The sequence below is a fragment of the Crassostrea angulata genome, chromosome 3, assembly GCF_025612915.1.
Source record: "Crassostrea angulata isolate pt1a10 chromosome 3, ASM2561291v2, whole genome shotgun sequence".
Taxonomy (NCBI): Eukaryota; Metazoa; Mollusca; class Bivalvia; order Ostreida; family Ostreidae; genus Magallana; species Magallana angulata.
Genome location: NC_069113.1, coordinates 57768375 through 57795211, shown reverse-complemented (window position 1 = coordinate 57795211; position 26837 = coordinate 57768375). Strand labels below are relative to the sequence as shown.

At 34.7% G+C, this 26837-nt stretch overlaps 1 protein-coding gene across 1 annotated transcript; it reads right to left on the bottom strand.

The window, feature by feature from the left end:
• Positions 1-3766: 3766 nt before the first annotated feature.
• LOC128179105 (uncharacterized) lies at positions 3767-6343 on the bottom strand. Its single transcript, XM_052846605.1, has 2 exons — positions 6176-6343; positions 3767-6031 (listed from the first exon to the last, which is right to left on the bottom strand). Exon 2 carries the CDS (start codon positions 6028-6030, stop codon positions 4003-4005), a length of 2028 nt encoding a protein of 675 aa, XP_052702565.1. The 5' UTR covers position 6031; positions 6176-6343; the 3' UTR covers positions 3767-4002.
• Positions 6344-26837: the final 20494 nt, after the last annotated feature.

The following is a 26837-nucleotide window of genomic DNA, read 5'->3' as shown; positions in this document are numbered from 1 at the left end:
TTCGTTTTTTACTCTGTCTCATTTACCAACTAGTGTCAGTGAAAAGCTATAGTTAACCATCTCAGGTGCTTTTTGCTTCCATCACTTTTTGCTCGATATTTCGATAATCATAAATACCTTTGTGCTCAAACTACGTTCCAAAGGCAGTTGTTTCTGAGAAAAAAAATTACCCTATAATAGTATAATAATAACACAAGGTATCTAACTCCGAATGCTCCCGTGTGTTGAAGTCGTTTTCGCTTTTATACGAAATGCAATGCAAAAGTGTTTAGTACCATTTTCTTCTATTATTAAATGATCTTTTTTAAAAATCATCAAAAAGTGATGGAAGCAATAATTGGGACAAACTATAGTTTGGTTAATTTCACAAAAATCAAATTCCGTAAATGATAAACAAATATATGAAACAGCGAAGTCTTGATGATTTTGAAGTTATTAGTTTAACATTAAAGAGACAATACTGCTCATATTGCGCAAATTCCATGGAATGATAACTGATAAGTTTCACATGCGCAGATCCAGAAAAATTTTCTCCGGGGGGGGGGGGGGGGGGGGGGGTCTGAAGGATAATTGTGTTTTGTGTTTGTCGGGGAGGGGGGGGGGGTCCGAGGCATATTTGCGATATTTTTACTATACTCTGTCCCGAGTTTTTGCTTCTACTACTTTTTGCTTGATATTTCGATAATCATAAATATAAAAAATGTCCAGATTTAATATCTGTTTTGAAACACCTCCTCTACCGCTTCAGGTTTCAATGCAAATCCAAAAACAGAAAGTCTACGGGGATTTTCCATTACATCAGCCATTAATAAGCCCGAATGATAACGTTGAAAAATTGTGCAAGGTATCCCGCGTATTTCCAAATGGAGAAAAGAGACACATTTCCCACTATAAATCTCCGTAAGAAATTTGTTTTCGTTCCTATGAACTTTTATGAGCGAAAAATGATAATTGAAGTTAAAAAAATCATCAAAAGCTGACTAAATGTGAATTTAATAAATTTTCATTTTCCCCCCTAGATCCGTATATGGTATCATAAGACATACCATCCATGCAAGTGTATATTGAAGTTGCAACCAGTAGTGCCTCAGATATGTCATCATGCAAAGAGCATCCGCTCCAAAAACTTTAACCTGCTCCAAAAACCTAAACCTCCTCCAGTATCTAAAATTCATGGCCAACATTCAGCATCCAAGTCTTTCAAGTCCATACGAAAGTTCAGATTCACCATCAATCATGCAAAGTTTGGTGAGCATATAAATTCGATATAGGGCTCTGCTCCAAAAACTTTAACCAAGTTCGGTGTATAGCATACCCCCCCCCCCCCCCCCCATCACTTTGTCTTGGTGAGCGAAAAAAATAAACATTGGTCTGCTGCTAATGCAATTTTATTAACTTAAAAGACCATACAATAATTTTGTCAGTATATACATGTATAATGATAATTACATACTTTCAATTCAGTGTTTCTGTATACACAACTATCAGTGGAGACGTCAGACTAATTGGGAACTTAAGGACGCACGCGACGATCCTCAATTTTTGCAGAAACATAAATAACAATATTATCATTAAAATTATTTATGTTTCTGGTTTTAGATAATTTTTCTTATAAAGATTATTTCTTTCTCATTTGCATTTAGAACATAACCCACTTTCTTTTTATCCAATCAGCAGTCGTTAAATATTTTATTTAGTGATCGATGATTTTAATCACCGTTTCTTTAAGTTCACAGCGACGTCACATTTCGACTGACAGTTGAACAGGTTATTTGTAATTCTTTGGTTGTAATTTACAACATAAAAAATATTACAAACCACTGGCGTCGGAAGCAAATTGAAAGTGGGGGGGCTAGACTAATCCTCAAAAATATTGAGAAAAAAGTAATCCCGAAAATCATGGAAATCCTAATCCGGGGAGGGGGGTTACCTATACTTCCAAAAAAAAAAAAAAAAAACTTACTTAAATTTTTTTTCCAAAATCATGAAATTCCTAATCCGTGGGGAGGGGGGGGGGGGGGTAGTAGTCTTCTGAATCCAACTTCTCATATCTTTCTAGGTAATTTTAGGAACAATAATCTTTCCTGCGAGAAAAAGTGGGGGGGGGGGGGGCTGAACCCTCTATCATGCTATGTTTCTAATGGTAAGGTGTAACTTTGCGAAAAAAGTGGGGGGGGGGGGGGCTAGCCCCCCCCCCCCCCCCCCCCCCCCCCCCCCCCGGTTCCGACGCCTATGCAAACATATACACAATATATACTTTATGCGTGAGTAGAGAAAAAAAAAACCCAATTATAATGGTTCTCTACAAAATATATATGAAGTATAAATATACAATTTTTCATTGTAGATAAATAAATAGGAATTAATAATCAGGAAGTTTATCCTTCCCGTTAACAATACTTATAAATTTACATTACTTGTTTAATAAGCTCACATTGTTTGCGGAAAAAAGCTCGTTAAATTTAACAATATTTGGTCTAAAAAGATAAAATTTTGGTATATACTTTTCTCTTTCGTTTTTCAACACAGTGCAATACAAAATATAGTGAAATTCATCTCCGTGTCTCTTTTACATAAATTACATAACATGTTACTTCTTTCTATGTCATTCCAACTACCAGTTTCAATAGGTAATTTATGGTTTGAAGTTAGAAATCTAGCTAAAACTTGTTTCATATAAATACTTAAATTACAATTAACAAACGGTTGGCATCTAAAGTCTAAATTAGTAAACAACTTATATATAACACCTTTTGAAGAATTATTGCATATTGATTCCCGGTTTTGTTGAAACTGATCTGTTAGCTTTTGTTCTAAGCTTTTGATTAGCCAATCATGATTAACTACTTGGTTATTCATCCAAATATTACTATACCTACTGTATCTAAAATTCATTTCAAGTTCTTTAGCCATTTAATTTTTCTTTACCATTTACATATTTAGCATAAAGTAAACTATCGATTATGTAACAATATTTTGAACGTTTTCCATGAATTAAATTTTTAACCAACTATATGCAATAATTCTTGTCTTGATATGTACAATTAATGGTTTATCTCCCTAATTCTCCATATATCATGTTATTTGGAGTAGAAGACTTAAGATGAAAAAGTTATATATATAGTTTATAAAATTTAACATGTATTCTTTCTATTATATCAACATTACTATATCCCCATACCTCACAGCCATATAACGTACAGTATAGGAACTACTGTCAGCTTGGAAAGCCGTAAACAAAAGACATGATATTTGATTGGCGCAGAGCTTTTGATTATGACTTAAATCTATTAATGCCCACATATTCAGGGCATTTACATGCTATTTTTGGAGTTGGAATGTTTTGAATATTACATCTAATAGCATACAAAATTCAACTGAATGCTTATTGATAGTCGTAGTATACATTTTCAATTAAACATATATATATATATTCACATGGAAATCTTCACATGGTGAAGATAGGGAGAAAAAAAAGAAAATTACGGAAGATGGATTGCATCTGACTGTAATAAATACTCTTTTACTGAAATAGATTTATTCTCGAGACCTATATACATTTGTATTAAATTTGAATATTGTTATTACTAAGCATATTAATTAAGCTGATTGTACAAAATCAATACAATATATGTCAATTGAAAAAGAAAATTTAAAGATGCAATCTAACTGTATATCAAGTAAAAGAATGACTACTATTCAAACAAAAAAAATCAAATCAGTCAGAAAGAAAACTAATTAAAATGTATTATATATAAGACATACAGGTAGAAAAACTTTATTTTATATTAACCTTTGATTAATATAATTTGATAACAAAGTAGAACATATACTACCACAAATTAACACACAAAAGCAAAACTGAAATAAAACTCACCTTTCAAAAAAGGGAATTTCTCTCTCTCTCTCTCTCTCTCTCTCTCTCTCAAATATTTTTCACACACTTCTTTATCTGCATGCATCTTTTGGATATCTCAAGACATGCAATATATTTTAACCTGCTTATGGTGGTATATGTAAATCATTAATTCTTTTTGTGGTAGCAGTTTGTATTTTATGGAATGGATCTTGTCTGAGTGACTGTTGGTATGAGTACAGGGCAGCCTGGAGGTTCCCTGCCATCTGTTGACAGATCCCCAGGATCTCCCAGGAGATGTCTCTGTGGTAAAAAGGAATTAACGGTCCCTGATCATGGTGGACTAGGACCTGTAGATCATCTAGAGCTGCTTGTGCTCTCACTGTGTCAACATGTCTAGAGCTTAAAAACTCTAACATGTGTAACAATACATAGAGAGGAATGAGCAATGTATGGCTACTGTTTAGTGTACAAGACTGTTGTTCTGGTAGCAGTTCACTGATATAACATATTTCATCGTAAAGTTTGATATCCCTTGCTACAGCCTGTCTCATCTTTGTAGACAAGGACTGTCCCCCTACAGCCGCAGTATACCTCTCTCTGTCTACATATCCATTATACATCAGATATGGCTGTACTAACTTGACCTTTGTCAACTCTATAACAGATAAAGCTTCCCTGTATCTGAGTGTCTTGTAATAAAACATGGCAATGTACAACATGTCAGAAACAAACCCAAACTTGGCTACTAATTCTAGCATGTGCCTTGACATTTTGTCAGCAATATACATCTGTTTGTTGACACCTGTGTTAGTGTACATGTTGTGTAATATAAAAGCAGTGCACTCAAGGATGGTGGCTGTATGTTTCTGTAAACTTACAACTTGATACTGTGTCAGGGGGGACTCTATCAACTGTTCTATTGTGTGTAGGTACTTCATACAGAGCTCAGCCCGTAGCTCTGATGTGCGGTGTGCATCATTACTATGTATCTCTCTAAATAATTCTACATCAAACTCAGCCTCAGAGATCAGAGTGTGTTCATCAGTACACACGGTGAGTCTGGGATTACAGAGGACATCAATGATAGAGGACCTGATGGAGGGACTGTGTAGCAGCAATGCTATACCCCTCTCATACAACCCATACAGTCGCCTGAATAAACTTGTTTGTGCTTGGCCATGGATTTTACTCAGAAACATGTTGTTTTCTGGAATGAAAAAATTTGGACAGATCCCCTCATACACCCATTTAATGAGAAGTCTGAAGCATACCCAGAAACCGGCCAGGAGATTTTGGGGACACCATTGAGGTAGTGTGTTTTGTTGAATGGCCCAAAAAACAGCTGTTTTCATGTGGTAGGAACACAGCTGTGTTTCTTCATCTCTCAATTCTTTGTTTATTATTTCCTTTAAAAACAATTTCATCAACCCATATGTTATGAACTGTGTATGATTCATTGAGTACACAAGTTTGTACTCTGCCTGAGAGAAAGAAATTCTCCATTCGTTGTCTTCATGGTTTCCTAGTTTGTGTCCTATTGCTACAAAGTGACATCCATTTCTGACGATGTCATTGACAACATGAAGTGGGGGCCATGAGTGACATCTGTCTATCCATGAGGAGGCAGAGGGAGGCCAAAAATCACTGACAAAACAATAAGCTTCATCATGATCAAGTGTGAGGTAATTTTCTAAACCGTCTGTTCTAGTGCTACATGGCCCATGTATCCTGTCATCAGGAGTGAGTGATGCACACACGTTCTCTCTGTATTTAGAACTTGATATATAAAGTCCTCCATTCATCCTCACACACGATGACAACACTTCTTGTCCAGCCCTCTCCAATGGTAACCAAAGTAACGTAAATCCTGCTGGACTCTCAGAATTGTCACAAAGAATCATTGCCTGTCTGTGTATGTTGTAAAACTCAGACTGAGAGAAGTCCCAGATCACTCGGTGGTTAGTTTGCCAGTACATAGTGTCTACGTCTGAATCAGGTAATCTGAACCCTTCTCTCCGACTTCCACTCCTCATTGATCTCTGCACACCATGTTGATTCCTCAACAGCTCCCTGATATCCCATATATCTCTCCTGGAGGCCACCTGTTGTGGGGTCCCTATCTTGATACACATCCCCACATACACTGACTCAGACATGGTCTGGACATCCATTCTAAAGAAAATGAAAGTATTTTAAATAACACGCTTAAAATTTCATTTGGTCCCTATAAATGCATGTTCCACTTAATGTACCTAAAGACACGTTTTTGTCATTGTACTAACTTACCGAGAATTTATGTCTTTGATATAAACTTACGTGTTATTTAATTGCTCTTCACAAGTTCCATTTGGTGAGAAATACCCGAGCTAAATTTAGACATGGAAATCCCCGAGACAATTGAAAACTATGGAAACAATGCTTTGATTACCTATGCTCTTCAAATTTGTCAAAATACACATAATTTCACTCTCCCTTAAAGATACAATCTACAGAACAGAACAGAACAGATGTACATGTATATACAAATACAAATATTTTATTGGCACAAACACAATTACAATAATTGGCAAAGGCCCAATGGATTAACAGAAACATCATTGTATTTTTACTAAACTGCATGTACTACAGTATATATATATATATTTATTTATCTATATAGATCAGTTTAACATTTCCTTAGACTAATTGATATACGACTCAGACATATTCTGAACATTCATTCTAAAAAAATGTAAGAAATTTAAGAAACACACCTAAAATTTCATTTGGTTCCTATAAATGCAAGTTCCATTTGATGTACCTGAAGACACGTTGTTTTAACTGTATTAGATTACTGAGAATATATTTGATATGAACTTACTTGTTATTTAATTGCTCTTCATAAGTTCCATTTGGTGAGAAATACCCGTGCTAAATTTAGACATGGAAATCCCCGAGACAATTGAAAACTATGGAAACAATGCTTTGATTACCTATGCTCTTCAAATTTGTCAAAATACTCATAACTTCACTCTCCCTTAAAGATACCATGTACATGAATATATTTACTAATTTTAAATGAAGAGAGATATACAATGCCACGAGGGATAACTCTCCTTAAACTATATTACAGGCAGTGACATCGTTTTTGAAAGGGGCGGGGGATGGGCAGACTCATTCTGAAAATGTTTACAAGTCAAAAGAATAGGGGGAAGGAATGAAAGCTTCTCAAAATCGTGAAAATTTTCATCCGTGGAGGGATAGAGTGGGTGTGTGTTGGGGGGGGGGGGGGGTTCTGTATCTGTATCTATAACTTCCTAATTTACTTACTCGGACTTCAGGTCTTTTTTACATACTTCCAAAACAATGGGGAATTTAAATGTATAATAAAAGAAAATTGTCACCCCCCCCCCCCCCCGCCCTGATTCTACGTGCCTGATTTACAAAAGCGCTATGGTGTGTTATGCAATTTTTTTGGAAGCAATGATCGTTACGTTCATAACCCGCATGAATCATCAAAGAAAGCATTTTTTCGTTTATGTTAACATCTTTCTTTCAACAAATTAGTAAAAGTAAGAAAAAACTAACTAAACTATTGTTAATGTACATGTACACCAGTACGTTAGATAAAAGAAACAGCCAAATCGTCTTTTGAGCATGATTATTTCGTGCAGTCCATGATTTTTTTTAGGTTGATGAAAGTTTTAACCAATCGATAGAAAAGCGTGTAAATTTCAATCCTGTCAATTTCTTACAGGTTTATGAATGTACAATCAATTACCGTAAGAAATAGAAGGAATCATACTTGGTGGATGTAAATATACACTAGTACAGTATCTACTTTGATTTTTATTTTCATTGTTTCGACTGTGTTATTTGTCCGATGTTGAATACGATTTTTTGGTCATTTATGTCAGTACAAATCAATCAATTATTGATTTACGATAATCACTATATGAATCACCACACTATTTATGCATTCGTATTATGAACCAATAACTATTCGTAGAAATATTGTGCATCGATCGCACAGTTTGGTACACATGTATAGTCATTCGGGGCGCCTGTAAAGTGCGAAACGAAATCGAAACGAAACGAAATTTTCGATGAATTTATTTTCACTTTTATGTAGTCAAAATTGATATTAGTTTTGTTTAAATTCCGTTTTGTTTCGTTTCGATTTTTGGTTTCGTTTCGTTTGGTTTCTTTTCGATTGGTTTCGTTTCGTTTCGATTTCGTTTCGCACTTTACAGGCGCTCAGTCATTCGTGCGATCATTGTATTCAATCGTCTTTTATCTCACCTACTTGTGGGAACATCCGAATTCGTAGAAATATTGCAAGGCTGTCCCGGCGAAAAAAATGGCGATTTTTAACTTGTTATTCGTGGGCAATCGTTGTATATTAATCGTGACAGTGTGCAAGGGCCTAATCAAAGTTTACCCTTTAGGATGATGATAACAAATATTGTGTATTTTTATAATTTAATTCTGGTTGTAACGCGCTTTCTGATTGGCTAGAAAAATTATTTTATATTGTGTAAAGAATGTTGCCTACGTCATAGTAAAACTAACGTCAAAAACATATCAATACGCCTGACGTTACGTTTGAATTTGTACAATTTTAGGTCATTTTAAAGGTCAAACGACCGTTTTTATCTACAATGAAGAGTAAAAATAATTAAATTATAAGCAATGAATTCAATATTTATTAGTTTTATACGATATAAAATGGTTTGAAACAGTTTACGCTTTTTTATAAACCGCTTCGCGGTTTATAAAGCGTAAACTGTCCCAAACCATTTTATATCGTATAAAACAAATAAATATTGAATTCATTCCTTAAATAAAATACTATACTATAAGTTGTAGAACTTGTTTATCAATCGTTGTAAAATAGAGAGCGAACAAATATTGTTATTTTTATACTGTAGGGTGAATTTAGTATCTAGCTGTGGATTATCTATATAACATAAACCTGGAGAATTTCTAAGGATAATTACTAGTAAATAATCTCTAATTTAAATTTTGATGTTCAATAAAATCAAAAATCACTGACGACAGTCATGTTATCAGTCATTCTCTTTGAAGCAAAGAATAAAAACAGGAAAATCTCTCTCTCTCTCTCTCTCTCTCTCTCTCTCTCTCTCTCTCTCTCTCTCTCTCTCTCTCTCTCTCTCTCTCTCTCTCTCTCTCTCTCTGTGCACTGTCCTCGAGTCAACCTTTCCCCCTACAGAAGACAACAACAAACAAGAAGTCTTTTTATCCCTTAAACCTCAAATAACAAACCTAAGCACCGGGTAACATCAGACCGATACCGAGGAATTCAGCAAATAATCGTCAGGTGATTTAAGGTACTCTGTAGAGAATCAAACTCCGATTAGAGTTGTCGTTCTTTAGACAAGCTGTTATTAATCGCACCTTGCAGTGAGTTATATCGGGGAAACCTACCGCCCGGGCACCTGGCTACACAAGAGACGGGGCTGAATAAGTCGGATTATTTCATCAAATTTGTCAACTCGATTATCAATGCCCTGTCCGACTTTCTCCCGATTTCGTTTTTCAATTACCAAACCGAGGGATTAATTCTGATGTCGATTTTACATTAATCACTTTCTAATAATTAGTCTGATTCATCGGTCTCTCCTATAAATTTGTGCCTCAAACCCGTTCTATTGTGGTGTTTTGTTGTGTATTTTCGATCCAGATTACTAATAAGATAATTTGTTTCAAACAAAGCCGCTTCAAACCACAGGTCCGTTGTCTCGGACCAAAGGACTATAGTTCTGAGGTTTATACTTATCTTTTGTACTTTATTGACAACATACCCTCTACCGAAGATTTATTATGTATTGTTTGATAGAACGAGCGAGAAATAGACAGACAACTACACAGACTTTTATTGCATTTTACATTAAAAGAGATATTATATACCATATAACGGGTATTTTTTACGTGCTGCTAATTTTTACGAGTTTTATAACTCCGTAAAAATTAAACGCGTAAATTTTCACAGAAGTAAAACACCGCGCGTTGATTTTCTTCATCGTAGGCATGAGAGTAATGCTCATGATCTTCAGCTCAGTCCCTGACGGTTGTACATGTAGGTATATTTGAGCGTTTTTTGTCACGTGGTGATAAAAGTTCAGATCCTTCTATTCAGTCTTGAGTATTTTTAAAAACTACGTATAATGCCACGTTAGTAGCTAGATTTCAATCACTCAGTCAATGACTATGGCGGGGATACGAAGCTATTTTAAACCAATATCTACAATGCCAAATCCACTTGGATCGCTTAGTGAAATGATTCCAAAGGAAGTTATAACTGCTTTAAATAAATCGGTTGCCACAACTAATTCTCCACCAAGAACACCGTAAAGGGGAAACCACAGATGATTTAAATTTTTACGGACATGTCCAATTCGTAAAAAAAATTACGCGTAAAATTCAAATCGCCCTATTTTAAGACAAATTCGTAAAAAATCAAAGCAGTAAAAATTACCCGTTATACAGTATGTTATATACATTCTTGTTAATATAAAAATAACAATGTAGTTTTTTGTTATCCCCCCCAACCCCCACCACTGTGACGAACCACGTGTAGATTATATATCAAAGAATCAGTTCACTGCAAATAAATCGCGTGGATTTATACCAAGATGTAGCTTGCCAAACAAAATCGATATCTGCCATCCTATCAAAATATGATTATTTGAATTTGCTTTTCAGTTGATAAATTCAACCACTTTTTTTCAAATCGAAAAACTCGTTTTAATGCATTTAATAATGGCATTGACATAAGCCTGTTCGCTTTGATTTCTAACCTTAAGACTTTAGTACCTAACCTCATGTTAAGCTACCATACTGTATCGGTAACATTACAGGGCTCCACGTGAACCTTTGGTTATTAGGCAGGGACAATATATTAGGATTTTGAAAATTATGTCAGTACAATGTACAACGAAACTGATTGTAAAATTGATTGAGATATGTAGACTGTAATCAGAGTGCCTTGTAATGATATAAAAGAAAACATTCTCACAAACTACCGCAACGAAGTCTTCAGATAATACATGTTTGAAAGCTGGGGTACGTTTCCATCTTATTGCTTCAAAGTATTTAAGATTTTTCAAAAATTTCATCTCTTAGAATAAATATTTTAAGAAAATAAGTATGTTTAATAGGTTTTTATTTTAAAGAAATGATTATGCTGACTTTTTTATATGACAAACATTTTAAATTTTAGGGTTTTGAATGATAATTTTTCGAAACTGTTGATATCTACATGTAGATGAGGATCGTTTTTAATGAGCTAATGTAAAAGAGCCTCGTCCTGAATTTTCATTACACTCGCTGAGCGGTCTGTCGTATTAATTAACTGTCACTTTATCAAGCATCGGTCTTAGAAACGGAAGTTATTTTCCAATTCGGTTACCTAACATTCTCCGTTTATTGAATTTGACGAGAATACACCTTTGTTCCCCCAGCCCCTTTCCAGGGTTTGTGTGATTTAACCCGGCCATAACCTCGAAATCTCTCAATCAACGAGATATTACGTGAACTGAATGTTGCGTAAAGCGGAAGTGCGCGTGAACTTTTCGGATAAAAAAGAATTCTAGTATTTCAAATGTAAGGTCAATACTCCGATAGTTCGCATACGATCACTGCAACTATAGCTCATATAATTTACGGGTTACTTATTCGTTTCATGTCAGGGAAATACAATATATATGCGATCAGTTAATTTCTAATGAATACGATGTTCAAAAATGATATGATCACTGTGAACTGTAAGTAAATAAAACTTTCGTAATTGCAATTTTTTAAAACAGATTGACTTCATTTAAAGAGAGAACAATAAAATATCAAAAACCCTAAAGTAAAAGGATGAACAAAAAAGTACTAGATTCGGTAATGATTTAATGGATGTAACTGAATTCTTTTACAACATAATAATTGCACAGTATATTACAACAATTATAAAGAGATGTCGTTATGCTAATAATATACAAATCAATGTACCTAACCATAACGGTCTGTTTGATAAATTGTAAAAGTTGAAAATTTAAAAAAAATCTAAATGAAAAACAATTTTTTTAAATTCATGTTTAGCACGAAAACCAAATGGAACTGTCGCTCCCTTTACCCAAAGGCTAATTCACTAAAAGCTTCTTTTTTTTATCTTTGAGTAATTACATTTGTTATCAAAACCTTCCATTTGAGAATAAAATTAGTTATCATATTCTTTTATTAATAATAAAAGACTAGAGACACTAGTCTACCAATTTTCAATATCATGCTATAGTTTCCTCACATAGAAAACAGCAACTATATTTTCCTCTAAAATCAAACTGTATATTGTTAATTATATAAGCAAATAGTCTCAAGCAATCTATGCCTTAGCATGTAAGATTTAAATTAAACAAAACATGAGCTGTATTTTTTAAAAATAAGTTATTTTGCTGCAGAAGCATATAATTATGAGAATTTTGAATGTTACAAAGAACCTAAGATATCTAAGAAAGATTTCTATTCAAAGGAATACCCCAGAGAATACCTGGTATATACAATAAATCAATTTGTGTATTAGAGTAACATTATGGGGTTTTTATATAGCTTCACCACAAGAAGAGATATGACTGAAGAGTATAACGCAGACTTTTGTCAGTTACATGTATTTACAATTGTACAATCCAGATTCGGAAAAGATATAAATCGATGCTCATGTAAAAGGATCAAATAATTCTTCATTCAAACCATTTCTCTTAAAAAATTTTAAACGTCGAGAGAAAAAAGAACATTGAGTAATAATGATAAAACTATAACATTTTATTTTGCTATAGGCTTACACAAAGGGCTTAACTTGAATATATTCAGGGATTATCTATGATACACGTGCCTTTGTTCACTACTTTGCTGAGAGCCAAAATACCCGATATCACGTCTAAGATTCTTGAATCAAATTGTAAATTGATATTCATCATTTTAAGAAGATATAAGATTATAACAAGATTTGTTATATGACGTCTAGTTGTATCTTCGATTCTATGCAGTGCAACTGTTTATAATTTTACAGTAATTGCAAATAATTTACTGTAAATTTTCATATTCTTGATTGATATTAAATTAATGTCTATAAACCTCGTGTTTTGCATAACTCATAGGACGTGGTTAAAGTTCATCATCTTATATAGATTATTTATTGTTATAACAATTATTTTGTAATTATTATCATAGACATTGTTATTGGTCATAAGTTGGAGCATTGTACATGTACATATCAATAAATACAAATTAGACATGTTCATTACTATAACGTATTATCTTTGGCGTGTACACTATTTGGCGGAAACAAGTTTTTTCAACAATTTGGCGCGCGGATCGATTTGAATTGGCATTCAAGTAACCCTGAATGTTCCTATTCTTATACATATATGCATGGCATTTAGCGATATACAAGTACATGTACTTGATTAAGCTGAAGCTGCATTTCGCCAAAAAACGCTAAATCGAATACACAGCCAAATGTGATACGGTTACAGACTTACAGTATCTTCTACATTTTAAATTTCAAAACATTGTTTTTTGTCATGTTGTAAGTTTTGTATTTTCTGCCACCCGGTAAATTCAAAATTTACAAGATGACAACGATATGAATGTTCATACACATCTTTATAATCTAAATCTATATTTTATTCATAATTTTTGGATTATCGGCCTGAATATCTCCGTGTTTGCATTTAAATTTCATTCAACATATCAGCATTCAAGTTAATGATTTGGGTATTGATATTCAATTTAGTGCGGTACATGTGTTGATTTATCCAGGAGGTGGATTAGATGAGTTAATCCGAGACTCGCACACAGTCCCTTATCTTCTCATCTCGGCTCTCTCTCTCTCTCTCCCTACCAGTACTACCGCGTTCTTCATTCAATCGCCGCTAACATTATTGCAATTTATAATCGGAAATTTTGTAAAACGCAAAAAATTAAGATGCTTGGAAGAGATAAAATTTGTGGAGAAAAACATAATTGATCGCCATTAAATAGACAACTTGACCAATAAAACAGGAGACAATTAATCCGTGCTTCCACTGAGGGGAGTCGGGGAAGCAGTGTCGTCTGTCTCTCTTCTTGTCCCGATGATGGATGATCGGCCGCATCCTTTACAACTCTACTCACCGGAACGACGAAATCTCGCGGAAAGTCACGTGGTTTCATTGTTGTCACCATGGAAGGACGGGAGGAATAAATTGCCACCATTACAATGTCAAAGAGACCGGAAATATTCTCTCTGTCAAACTTGGATTTTATCTTCTGTGTTTTACAAAATCTATCACTGTAGTCGCATCTCTGTGCTAAGCACCATGTTAAGAATAATCGATACATTTGTCAAACATTTTACTCCATTTACTTCATTAACCCGTTTTTAGGAGGTTTATAAAAAGCAATACAAATATTTTGCATGTCGAAATACCTATCAGTCTTTATTGCCCATTAATTTCCTTGTGTTATCAATAAAATTATATTCTATCTGTTTTGAATTGCAAATTCTGTAAATAGTTTTGTGAATATTGTTTTTAGCCTCCTTCGCCGAAGAGTCATACTGAGAGGGGGCGTTCGAATGCATATTCTTGACAATCGCACCATAAACTCACGTGGGATAAAGCGGCACCACCCTCCAAAACCCGCAGCTTTAATGTGATGTCAGGAAGAGTGAAGGTTTCTTCTTGAATGGCATGGATGCTTCTCTAAGAATGAAATAAAAATGCGTCTGTGTTTTTGTCAACCTTTTTATTACAGAGTACAATAAAACTGAACTGAAAGAAACTGGTACAAACATTTTCTCCCAGAGCCGGTTGTACTATCTTTGATTTATTCTGTTCGACCATTTTAGATAGAGGACTGCAGAAGTTTTTATTTGTCAAAACCTTAATAAATGACAATTTACACATATATGTTCTGAAATTCAACAGATCGGACGCCGGATATAAGTGTACTATACCGATAAATTGCATTGAATTTTGCGATGACGATGAAAAACAAGTACTTCCATGTGTTGTATTTATTAGAACCTTTTAGTGACCCAGTTGTTGTAACATACTCAACTCTATGTAGCTTCTTTGAATTTAAATATAAAAAATTATAAAACATATCAACAATGATGTTTTCTTACGGGGAATTTTAACATATCATGGCTGAACATTTTGGTTTTAGATTGTGAATATGTCTGTATATGTAGATCCTAACGGTATAGCGTTAGCTTAATATATCACTGCTGCACCATGTTTGAACTAGTAGGAAACAAAAGAGCGCACTAGCGTGATCTGACAAGCCTCCTTAATACCGTGCACTATTAAGCAGGTAATCACGCATCAGCCACACAATTAAACCAGAGCAGAAAACATTATATTAAGCATATTTTATTTCTTTCCCCCCTGAGGCCAGTAATCAAAAGTTGTTGACAAATCAAAATACCAAAAATACGGGTGAAATCAAACACCACACAAAATTCGGCGCACGTTTTTCAATGTGGAGATAACAGTCCAGAGGTTTTCATTCAAATACGCTCTCGCCGCCACCGGAAGTGGTGACAACATTTCGGTGTATCTAAATCCATGTGTAAATTTCCCGACATGTATCGCGACCCCTATATCGTTCATCTCCCGAATTTTCTCGGATTGCGATTCATTATGTATGGTAAATATTGTGATTAGCGTACGCAGGCGATCTGATGCCGGGGTATCTGCTGTCTGGCCCCGGGACAGACAAGGTTCGCGCGCCCGCATCTCCTCGTTTATCTGCCGCGCACGCAGACCGCCCTGCTTAATTATGTCATAATTCCGGTTTACGAAGATGGAATCCTCTATAAAATGATCAAAATGAACGTTCTCTATTATTGTTGATAATTGTTTTTCAGTCGGATGATATCAATATACAAGTACTTGGACACGCTGATGACAGTAACTACCCAATAATAAAAATCTTATATACATCAAGTATGATCAATCAATGATGAAACAATGATTAATTAATAAATAATATGCAGTTGTATGTACAATTAAAATTTCTCATTGCGCAAAGGAATATACTTTCAGTAAATCTATAATTCTTATGTTCCCCCAAATTTTTCTTTGTTTAAAATCAGTTAATCTATCAATTGTGTATTCAGATAATCATTGCGGTTTTTCAAATGATCGGGGAAAAGGTTAAAGATTAGAAAAGAAGGTAAAGATAATACGAATAACACGGTCAGACGACAAATACTCTCTACTACACACTTCGACTGAGTGGAACAATGGAGATTGATGATGTTCCAATTCCTGTCAGATTCAGTGGGAGCTACCCAGCGGACTTTAGACTTCCGATAAGACCGTGAAGACTCCATTCTACAGGATCAGTCACGACTTACTTCACTTTCTCGTCCCAGAAGATTTCCGTCAAGAGGAATGATCTAACCTTTCTAACTATTGCGGTGTACATAAGCCTAATCATCACCCCTAATCAAACATATCAGGGAATCAGCACTGACTGCAAACACCCTCCCACACCCCGCACATGCGCACTGGCTCTCCTGCGGCCAGCACGTACTCTCTCTGTGACGTCGACGGCGGAGAAGTGTTGTAGAGGCTTCAGACACTGTGGCCACGTTTGTGTAAAAGAAGGAGGGACTTCGCGATAAAACAAATACATCATTCAAACTGCTCTCCAAAACACGTCAAGATGTTTGTAAACTCGCCTCTCCAATGCCTGTCTGACTGACGGTTTCCAAGTGCGCCCTGCTGCGCGGACATTCCTTTGCCGTGTTTGGAGCGATCCGAGCCCAGCGCTCTCCTGTTAAGGAAGGTAACAATAGTCCTTCACGGAGGAACATTATGGCAACTCGTCGACTGAGTTTATGTACTTGTTGATGATTTTCTCAAGAGGTTTATGATAATTGATTTAATTTTCTCAGAGTTGAAATTGGCAAAGAATGGTTTGGTGAAAAAATTTCACGGCGAGAGTGTTTTGTCACTAGGAAAATGGAGATCTATTCACATTAGGAAACACGAATAGGCGACAAATATGTTGGGAGGTCAAAGATTTCTAATAATGAAATCGGGGCAAATAGAACTTTACGTTATACCACGGGCCAACATTCCCACTACACGGCTTATAACAGCAGCATAAAGCGGTAATTTTAGTTCCTACACACAATACTAGAGAGTGATGACAAATAGAGTAAAACCTCCTGAACTCCATAGAGCACTCATGACTTGATATGATCATAAGCGGCCCTTTTCTATAACACGGAGGTCAATGAAAAGAAAACCAGAAAAATATTATCTTTAGCATAAACGACATGAATGAAAGAAAGGTGCTCACTAATAATCTACATGAATAACACGCCGGCGCAGACATTACATCTCGTTAGCGGGTCTGTATCCAGCGATAGCCGCCAGACCGCCGATTATCACAGCTTCCCCAGAGGAATGGGTTGTCGCCCCTGATTTTCTATGTTGTAAGCGGCCAGATGTGACATCATTAGGAAGACAGCCATAGAGCTCTGGCCAGTCTGCGATCCGTCAGTTGGCATTAGCTAATCTCTCTGTACTGTGTACATTCTGTGGAATTGGGAGGCTTCCGAATTTACAGTGTTCCAATTAACAGAGTGAGAGAGCGATCCCATGTTCTTAGATTATCTATAAGTGACACCCGATAGATTCAAATTCAAATAAATTAAATTCTGAGAACAGAAATGTTTGACCTTATTTCTTCTGAAAATTTTTTTTATAAATGAAACAAACATGGACTTAAATAAGTCAATTTTGAAAAAGCGAATTTGGAATTTTATTGTGTCAAGTCTACCTAGTTGTATAAACTTACCGGGTAATATTTACTTACATTACAAACTTCCTGGGTAATATTCACTTACATTATAAACTTACCGGGTAATATTCACTTACATTATAAACTTAACGGGTAATATCTAAATACATTATAAACTTACCTTGTAATATTTAATTACATTATAAACTTACCGAGTAATTTATAATTACATTGTTAACTTATCGTGTAATATTTAATTACATTTTAAACTTACCGGGTAATATCTACTTTCATTATTAAACTTACCGGGCAATATTCACTTACATTTTAAACTTAGCAGGTAATATTCACTTACATTATAAACTTACCGGGTAATATTTAATTACATTTTAAACTTACCTTGTAATATTTAATTACATTTTAAACTTACCTTGTAATATTCACTTACATTATAAACTTACCTTGTAATATTTAATTACATTATAAACTTACCAGGTAATATTCACTTACATTATAAACTTACCGGGTAATATTCACTTACATTATAAACTTACCGGGTAATATTTACTTACATTATAAACTTACCAGGTAATATTTACTTTTGTTATACTTTCATGTTAAATACTAAAATCTGATTGGTTAAGACGCAGTTAATAATATTTACTATTACCCTCAGCGTTAGCAACGCACTTGGCAACGGGTAACATTAAAAAATGTTACATGCGCGAAAATTATGCGCGTACGGTTCGCTGTAGAATTCACGTTATTCCTATATAAAAGCAGTAAAATTTTCTTAAAAATTTAAAAAAAAGACATTCAGTATAACAAAATAAATAGTGCCTGTTTGGGGGGATAACAGTTGAAATTGACACCCCTCGAAAACCATTGTCAACCTCCGCTTCGCGTCGGTTGACAATGGTTTTCTCGGGGTGTCAATTTCAACTGTTACCCTCCCAAACAGGCACTATTTATATAATATTCTAAGCATACTGCGTAATATTTACTTCCATTATAAACTTACCGGGCAATATTTACTTACATTATAAACTTACCGAGTTATATTTACTTACATTATAAACTTACCAGGTAATATTAACTGATATTTTTAGCTTACCGGGTAATATTAACTTTCATTATAAACTTACCGGGTAATATTTAATTACATCATAAACTTACCGGGTAATATTTACTTACATTATAAACTTACCGGATAATATTTACTTATATTTCAAGCTTACCGAGTAATTTATAATTACATTGTAAACTTACCGGGTAATATTTAATTACATTATAAACTTACCAGGTAATATTTTCTTATATTTTAAGCTTACCGGGTAGTATTTACTTTCATTATGAACTTACCGGGTAATATTTACTTACATTATAAACTTAACGGGTAATATTTACTTTCATCATAAACTTACCGGGTAATATTTACTTACATTATAAACTTACCGGGTAATACTCACTTATATTTTAAGCTTACCGGGTAATATTTACTTTCATTATAAACTTACCGTATAATATTTAATTACATTATAAACTTACCGAGTAATTTATAATTACATTGTTAGCTTATCGTGTAATATTTAATTACATTATAAACTTACCGGGTAATATTTACTTACATAGAATGCCGTACGTTTAATAATCATATATTGTACCTGAGTGTATGTGTTGTTAGTATTGCCAATTCAGACTCTGCTTTGTTTATATATACACAATGTACTGTTATTTTCTATATTATCATTTGGAGACGTCTTTCACTTTTGAGGGGATTCGTTTTATTTGAATTCAATCAATTCTGATGTCTGTTTGATGCCTTCTCCCCACCATTTATCATCGTATCACATCTGGTCAATACTATTTGTTAATATTGCATGTACCGTTGCGTGCTGAATAATTCATTAAGACGATTTGCAATTAAAAGGTTATCGGTTTATGATCTCCACCATAAAAACGCAATCAGCGATTCAAGAATCATTCCAAAATATTGAGACGGTGAATGTCACCTCGGAGGCAGATTTCCCGGTGTGTACTTCGGCCATTTTTATTTTCCCTTGTAGCCAAACAATAAAGATCCCAAAGATTTAATCAAGACGTGAGCCCTGGCTATCACTCCCCGGTGTATCAGTAAATACCTGTCACAGGGCCACCAATGACAATTCATTGCCGTATAAACGACGGTTTCAAAAGAGTTTTAATATACCTACTACATAAATATTCATCGAGTTAGAGTGGTCTCCCTTGAGTTGTTGAGATACTATCGGGAGCCGTTTCTTCAAAGGGGTCGCCATATTGCGGGAAGATGAGAGGGGCTCAAAGATCATTATCAGAAGTTCACTTGTCATCGTACAACCGTCATTTACATACACGTAATCAATTGATGACTTTCCCTTGTAAGGTTGCTTTGCATATTATATTGATATTCTGTTTTTTATTTATTCGAATTGAAAATGATTTCATTGTATGACATCCCAATATCGTATTGATTTCTTAATTATAAAAAAAAAACAAAAACAAAAAAACATGGGGTGTTGTTTGATTATAGACTGATGATGTTACATTTATATTTCATTTCTATATTAACTTTTTAATTAATTTATTCTTTCATTTATTTACATTTATTAATAAATAAATAAATAATTCGTTCATCCATTTATTTATTTATTTATTTATCTACAAATGTATTTATTCATTAATTATTTATAAACTAATTTATTTGTTTAGGTATTTATTTATTTTTTTCAGGATTATTATCCTATTCATAAAATTATTTTCACTGCATTAAGGATTCTTGCTTATAAATTTTGGTATTTTCCAGTACGTGCAAGCAGTGCTTCCAACCGCCTGTTTTCCGCTGTAATCACTTATCACGGATTGTAGAATCTAACTTCGCTCCAGGTAGTGTGTATTGGAATAAAATGAAGTGAGAGAATTTGAAAAAGATTGCGATTTTATAGCAGAGACAGCCCGCAGACATGTTTATCCGAAGTGTCAATATTGACCATTCGGATCTCCTCAAGAGTTTGTGGTCTTTATAGTGTAACGGTTGATTGAATATACTACGACAACTATATCATCCCTCTCACCCCTGCCTCTGTTACAACGAATCAAACTGGGAAAGGGTGGGGGCGAAATATTCATCAATCGGGGTTTATCTTAAGAAGTACTTTATTCAGAAATCGGGGTTTATCTTAAGAAGTATTTTATTCAGAATATACACAGAGGTATATAAATGAATTTGGACCGAACAGCAGGCAAAAATAGCCTATTAGCTATCTCCATTAAAGATTAAGGTACATATACATGTATATTTATAATAGTAGTCGTGTATATACATTTCTTAGTCTTACATATACATTTTTCTAACTTATAGAGAATACATATTCGGGGCTTTGACACAGCTGAAATACCTCTGACTTGGGATGGGGTAGAAGGGTTGGGTTATCTACAGCAATGGACCGACGGACAGGTAGCAGCGATTCTGTAACAAACAGACTACCAAGTACGGGCGGATAATTTGATGGAGAAGAGGGGTATTGCAAAAAAAATTGTCCATCAAACACTAAAATAGATAGATAGATAGATAGATAGATAGATAGATAGATAGATAGATAGATAGATAGATAGATAGATAGATAGATAGATAGATAGATAAATAACGTCATATTTAAACATTGACAAAATGATAAAAAGCTATAATAATCCTAGAAATCTTCAAAATATGACACCAATTAAAAGCATAACACTAAACGTTCATTATTGCGCTCTTGATTTCCAATTAGACTTACTACTTATTCCGTTTAATTAAAAAAGAGAGATTTTTCTTTGAAAGAAATGCATTCAGTATTTTGATAGTTTATATGTAAAACTCGAGGTCCACAGAGCGTTTCTTTGTTATAATAAAGGAACAATACCAGACCAAAAGCATTGCTTTTTTATAGCATGCTTATGGCGGCTCTTAGGACACAATTATCATAACGTAAATATATCGAACACGTACTTGAACATTTTAGAGAAAGTCTTTATTGGGATATTATCAACTCCAAATTCCCGATTTCGGCCAGTGTTTGTAGAAATGAATGTTGAAATTTTTTATATTAAAAGATTAAATATGACAATTATAAAGAGTGACACGCTGGAGGAGAGGAAAATATTGACTCGTTTTCATTTCAAAGGTTTATAAAGTTATCAAACATATTCATATCAATCTATAACAACAGGCCACTTCGCAAGAATCTCGGAATGTTCCTTCAAGACTGCCGTCAAACGCAGCAATGACAATAATTTCCTAGAGTATTTACCCTCGAAAGTTTAATAACTACGGATTAATCTTCTACTGCAAAAGCAAATCTCTTTTATTATTTTACATACTCCAGGTCCGCGTTTGCGCTCCATCAATCTGTTATCATATCAAATCGCCGGAATAGCACCCGGACAATAGCCAGCGATTCGTTTAAGCACCTGTATTTTTCTTCCGACTTAGGGCGGTGTTGACACAAATTGAATGTCAGCACGAAAAAACAAGACCAGTTCTTGTGTTGGTCGGTAGAGGCCTTTGTTTCCTAAATCTCCTTGCATAACAAATCGGGGCGAAGGGACAGGGCCACGAGTTCACGTAAAAACAATCAATAAATACAAAAAACCGGCCCTTACTGCGGAGACCGACACAAAAACAATACCCGGGAATTAAATGACCGGGATGTTATAGCCCAGTTTTGCAATAACTGGTGAAACAAAGGTAGCATATGTTCATGTTATTTTGTATCTCTTTCAGCTTCACACTCCACGTTTTAATTGTAATTTTTTGATAGATTTTAAGACCATTCAAGATTGTTTCAACAACCAAAAGCTGTGATAACCCGACAAAGTAAGCAATAGTTTAATTATCATTAAAAAACCTTTTTTTCGAAAAAAAAAAACCAAACTTCATGGGATTTTGGTAGAAAACAAAATGCCAAAACATTCTAATAGACTCCGAAATCAATAAAAAAAGAGATAAAAGATCTGACTGGATTGTTCGGTTAGGACTTAACGCATGCAATTTAATTAAAAAATGTTAGATCAGCTCGCTTACTTGTATTTGTAGCGAGTAAGCGAGCAGATCAAACATCTAATTTCAATTAAATTGAAACGCATGAAACTTCTTTTTTTTTCTTCAATAATAATTTTGCGCGTATCTAAAAATTAAATTCGGTACTACGTGCAAGATTGTGAGTGTCAAACTTTTTCTCTGAGACAATTTAAAAAATGACGGTGTGTTTTTCTGGACTTTTTTCTTTGAAACCGTACTGCCAAACTTCGTCTGCTACAGGTACCAAAAAACAGACGAGTCGTAATTATAATCCTCTCGCACTTAACAAGTTCACGCAACCCGTGGTCAAAAACTGTACATGACATCGATGATAAATACTGCTCTGCACTCTTAGTCGGCCATTTTTCCGTGTCAACATGTTCACTTTCTACACATAAGATATGAAAGCTGCGGTGAGGTCAGGAGGGGAAATATTAATAGAAATATTAAATGTTTCAAAACTGAGTTGATGTGCATTATAGACCAATGGGATTCGAGATAGAAACCCCGGAAAACGCGCGTGTGTTTTTGAAAACAAATCAAAAAATTTAAAAAATAACACACATGACCGCATGACAAATGTGAAAGTTTTCTGAAGTGGAAAGATTGCATGCATGTAGAATATTGCAAAGTACAGAGCTGCGTGCACAATACGTCGACTTAATCAAGCTAAAAGGGAAGGAGAATAGTCTCACCAATCACATCCCCAGGGAGGGCATACGTATTCAAAGTGATAGTCGAGTTATTTTCATAACAGCAAGTCTCGATCATAAAAAATAAAACACAGACTTGTATTTTAAAATCTTGATAGCCGTATACCTGAGCACATTTTATTTTATTTTTATTTTTATTTTTTTGAATTACTAGGTTCAAAATTCTTGACTTTCATAAGACAACTGATAAACACAAGGACGAACAAACAGACGGACAAAAGAATATAAGGTTTTGTCATTTTCCGGATAATTAACCACATATAATAACCCAAATCCGCATAAGCGTAAATTGCAAAATATTGAAATGTATCTCAATAAACAAAAATGTCATTAAAAAGGAATGGTATCCCAATAAATCTACGTCAGATCACGTGACAAAACCTAATCGTAACCCAGATTAATTGTGATCACTTGATCCCGATTTTTCATTATCTTGTGCAAAGAATTAAAACAATGGCGGAACGAAACCGGGGTGATACCCGATCTGAGTGTGACAAAGATGGGTTCCAGCTTACAAACATTACCATTCTCCCCAGTAATTCCTGAAACCTGAGAGTCACATCTCCAATCAATGCGTGCTGATTTACTATGTCAACTTTTTATTATGTCAATTCGTCGAATAGTCTAAAAGTCGAACCCAACACGTCAAATCCGCATCACTGCTACAATCGAACTAAAAGACAACAAAGTCCCGTTTAATGGGTATCAAATGAAGTCAGAATAATAGTTGTTTGTATTTGTTCGCCCAAGCGCGCTCACCCAACAAGGGCCGGGATATTGTTCGCTGTCCGCATCTTGTTCCAAATATTGATGTAGCCTCTTCAGCGCGCACCTGCTAGCTGAAAAGACAGTTATATGCTTCTGTCTATGAAATCAATTTTGCTCTCTTTGAAAATCAGGGTTTACTTTTTTGTAGATTTCAGGGACGGTTTGATTCTCTGGGCGATAATGGATGCAGCGCAACAAGAGATGTTCTGTGCCGCGCCGAGATTTGCTGAGATTACCCAGAAATCAATTGGAGAAGCTCTCAATTCTTTTCACTCTTTTTTCCGTTAGTCATTTTGATGATGCAAGACAAGAGACGAAGAAAAATTCATGACAGTCGGTAGAATGGGTACGACAAGATGTGAATTACTATTAGCTGAATTCAGTTTTACGAAAGAAAATATTTTTTTCGAATTGAGAGAGAGAGAGAGAGAGAGAGAGAGAGAGAGAACTTGTAAATATACTTCATTATTCTTGTTTTTAAAACGACAGTGTTAAAATATGACAGATTTAACCGTTTCATTCCGACGTTCGACCCCATTTGTCAAATTTTATATTTTGGACAGATTCTGACATTTTTGCACGAAAATACAGAAAAGAGTGAAAGGGGGACAGTTGTTATGCCGGCCCATTTACTGCGAATAATACTCTCATTTTTTTCTCTCCTCATCTCGGTTGAAGTCTGCGTGTAATGCTTTTCATAATCTCTCATGACGGAATGCAATGTCAGTTCATTACTTTAATTTATACAAGTATACTTTATACAAGTGCTTTACACAAGTAGAAATAGCTTGAAAATCAATTTGTCCAGTATATTTACAATTCATAAGCACCCATCAGTATTTATTTCAATAACCATAACGGAATGGTGTCCTCTCAGAAGAGAACGGAGACTGACGAAATAAGAGCAGACGATATCGAGCAGAGACTTCCAGACGATGCATCCCCAGCAGCAGACGACCGATCGCGCGCGGCCCACGTCCGACCAAGAGACCTTTTGTTCGCTTGTCTACTTGATAATTCACAATAAACTTCTTCTATTTGAACTTTCAGTAATTTTTTATCAATCAAACAAGCACTATCCAAACAGCTTGGAGCGAGAAGTGTTGTCTTTTCGCGCCCTTCTTATCTTCGAATTCAATAGGTTAATGCACTTTACGTCAAAAAATTCACAAAGAATATTTTGTTCATGTTGTTACATTTTTCCATAAATATGCTGAAACTAAACTTTTGTTCAGAGCTGGATTAGCTAGAGAGATTATCTGTCTGCTAGTATATTTTCTATATTCTTAGGGGGTAGTAGGGCGGGGAAAGGAATTGTGAATTTTTAAGTTAGGGAAGTACATATCTGACCATAAGCTACAACAGTCCGATAAAACGCATCCACTGATTGGATCCCCGGTATTATTTATGTCTTCATTGTTCACAGGTAAATCCTAGCGTCGTTAAGCAGATGTGACTTTCACAAGCGATTCATTGGTTTAAAAGATGTCTTCATTCGTAGAATTATGACAGTAACAGTTTCCATGACAATAGCCGGAGTTCCCTGACATTAATGGGAGGGGACTCGGGGATGTTGTCATGTGTCCGACCCAGAGAAAACCACGGAACAGGCTAACATGTAAACTAGTAACTCGCCGGAACTTCACAATAACATTGTAGAAAACTTCTACTTCATTACACTATTTATATAAGCATGTATACACCAAATATGTTTTGTCATTTCGATTCTTGACTAATTAATATATATTTAACTTTTCACTAAAATTGCTGAAACCAAAAATCGTAAGGAATGCTAAAAAAAATAAGGAAATGTACGTTGTTCGTTTTCGGAATTTTTTTTTTTTTTAAAGAATAATATATTTACCACAAATGTTCATCAAATTCGTTTAACATAAAAGGTGATGTTTTTTTTATTTATTTCAAAATAATTGAATTCAGCTAATACTTAAGTAAGGTATTTCTAAATCTCTTATTTTAATACCAGACCTTCAATATTCTCTATCAATCAAACCCATGCACTTTTGACATTGAAACCAGCTTTTGCATATAGAAATTGATTTGGCAATTCCCGGATAAGTCGGGCGATATAACAGAGGGTTAGAGTGGGTTGTTCGGTTTGTTTTTTTTCTGACTGGACTGAACATAGTCAGTCTCCGTCCTTTGTATTGCGGGACAGTCTATCGATTGATGCTGGGGAGTTGCTTTTTTATTGCTTTTTCTGTCGCTCTAAATGGACGAGATGTTTAATCAATCATAACGTTAGGAATCAAACAGGAAGTCGAATCGTTTAAATTATCCCGACATTCAATACCGCCTGTCCCCTCCCCGCCCGATCTTGTATTCCCATGGTAAAAAACATCACAAAATAGGGAACCCTTTTTATATGGGTCAAAACTAAACATGCATGTGCTTTAAACGAAACTTTTCTTTTTCTGTTTCATTCTCCTACTAGTGCGGAATTCCAAAATCAGATTTTCATTTTATGGGAATATGAAGAAAAGGGTAGAATATACATGTACATGGAATAAAATAACATATTACATGTGTATTCGTAAACTATACATGTACATTACATGTTTCCGAATCCTTCAAAATGCAGTTCATGCATATCCTACTGCGCATTCGTGTATTGTTT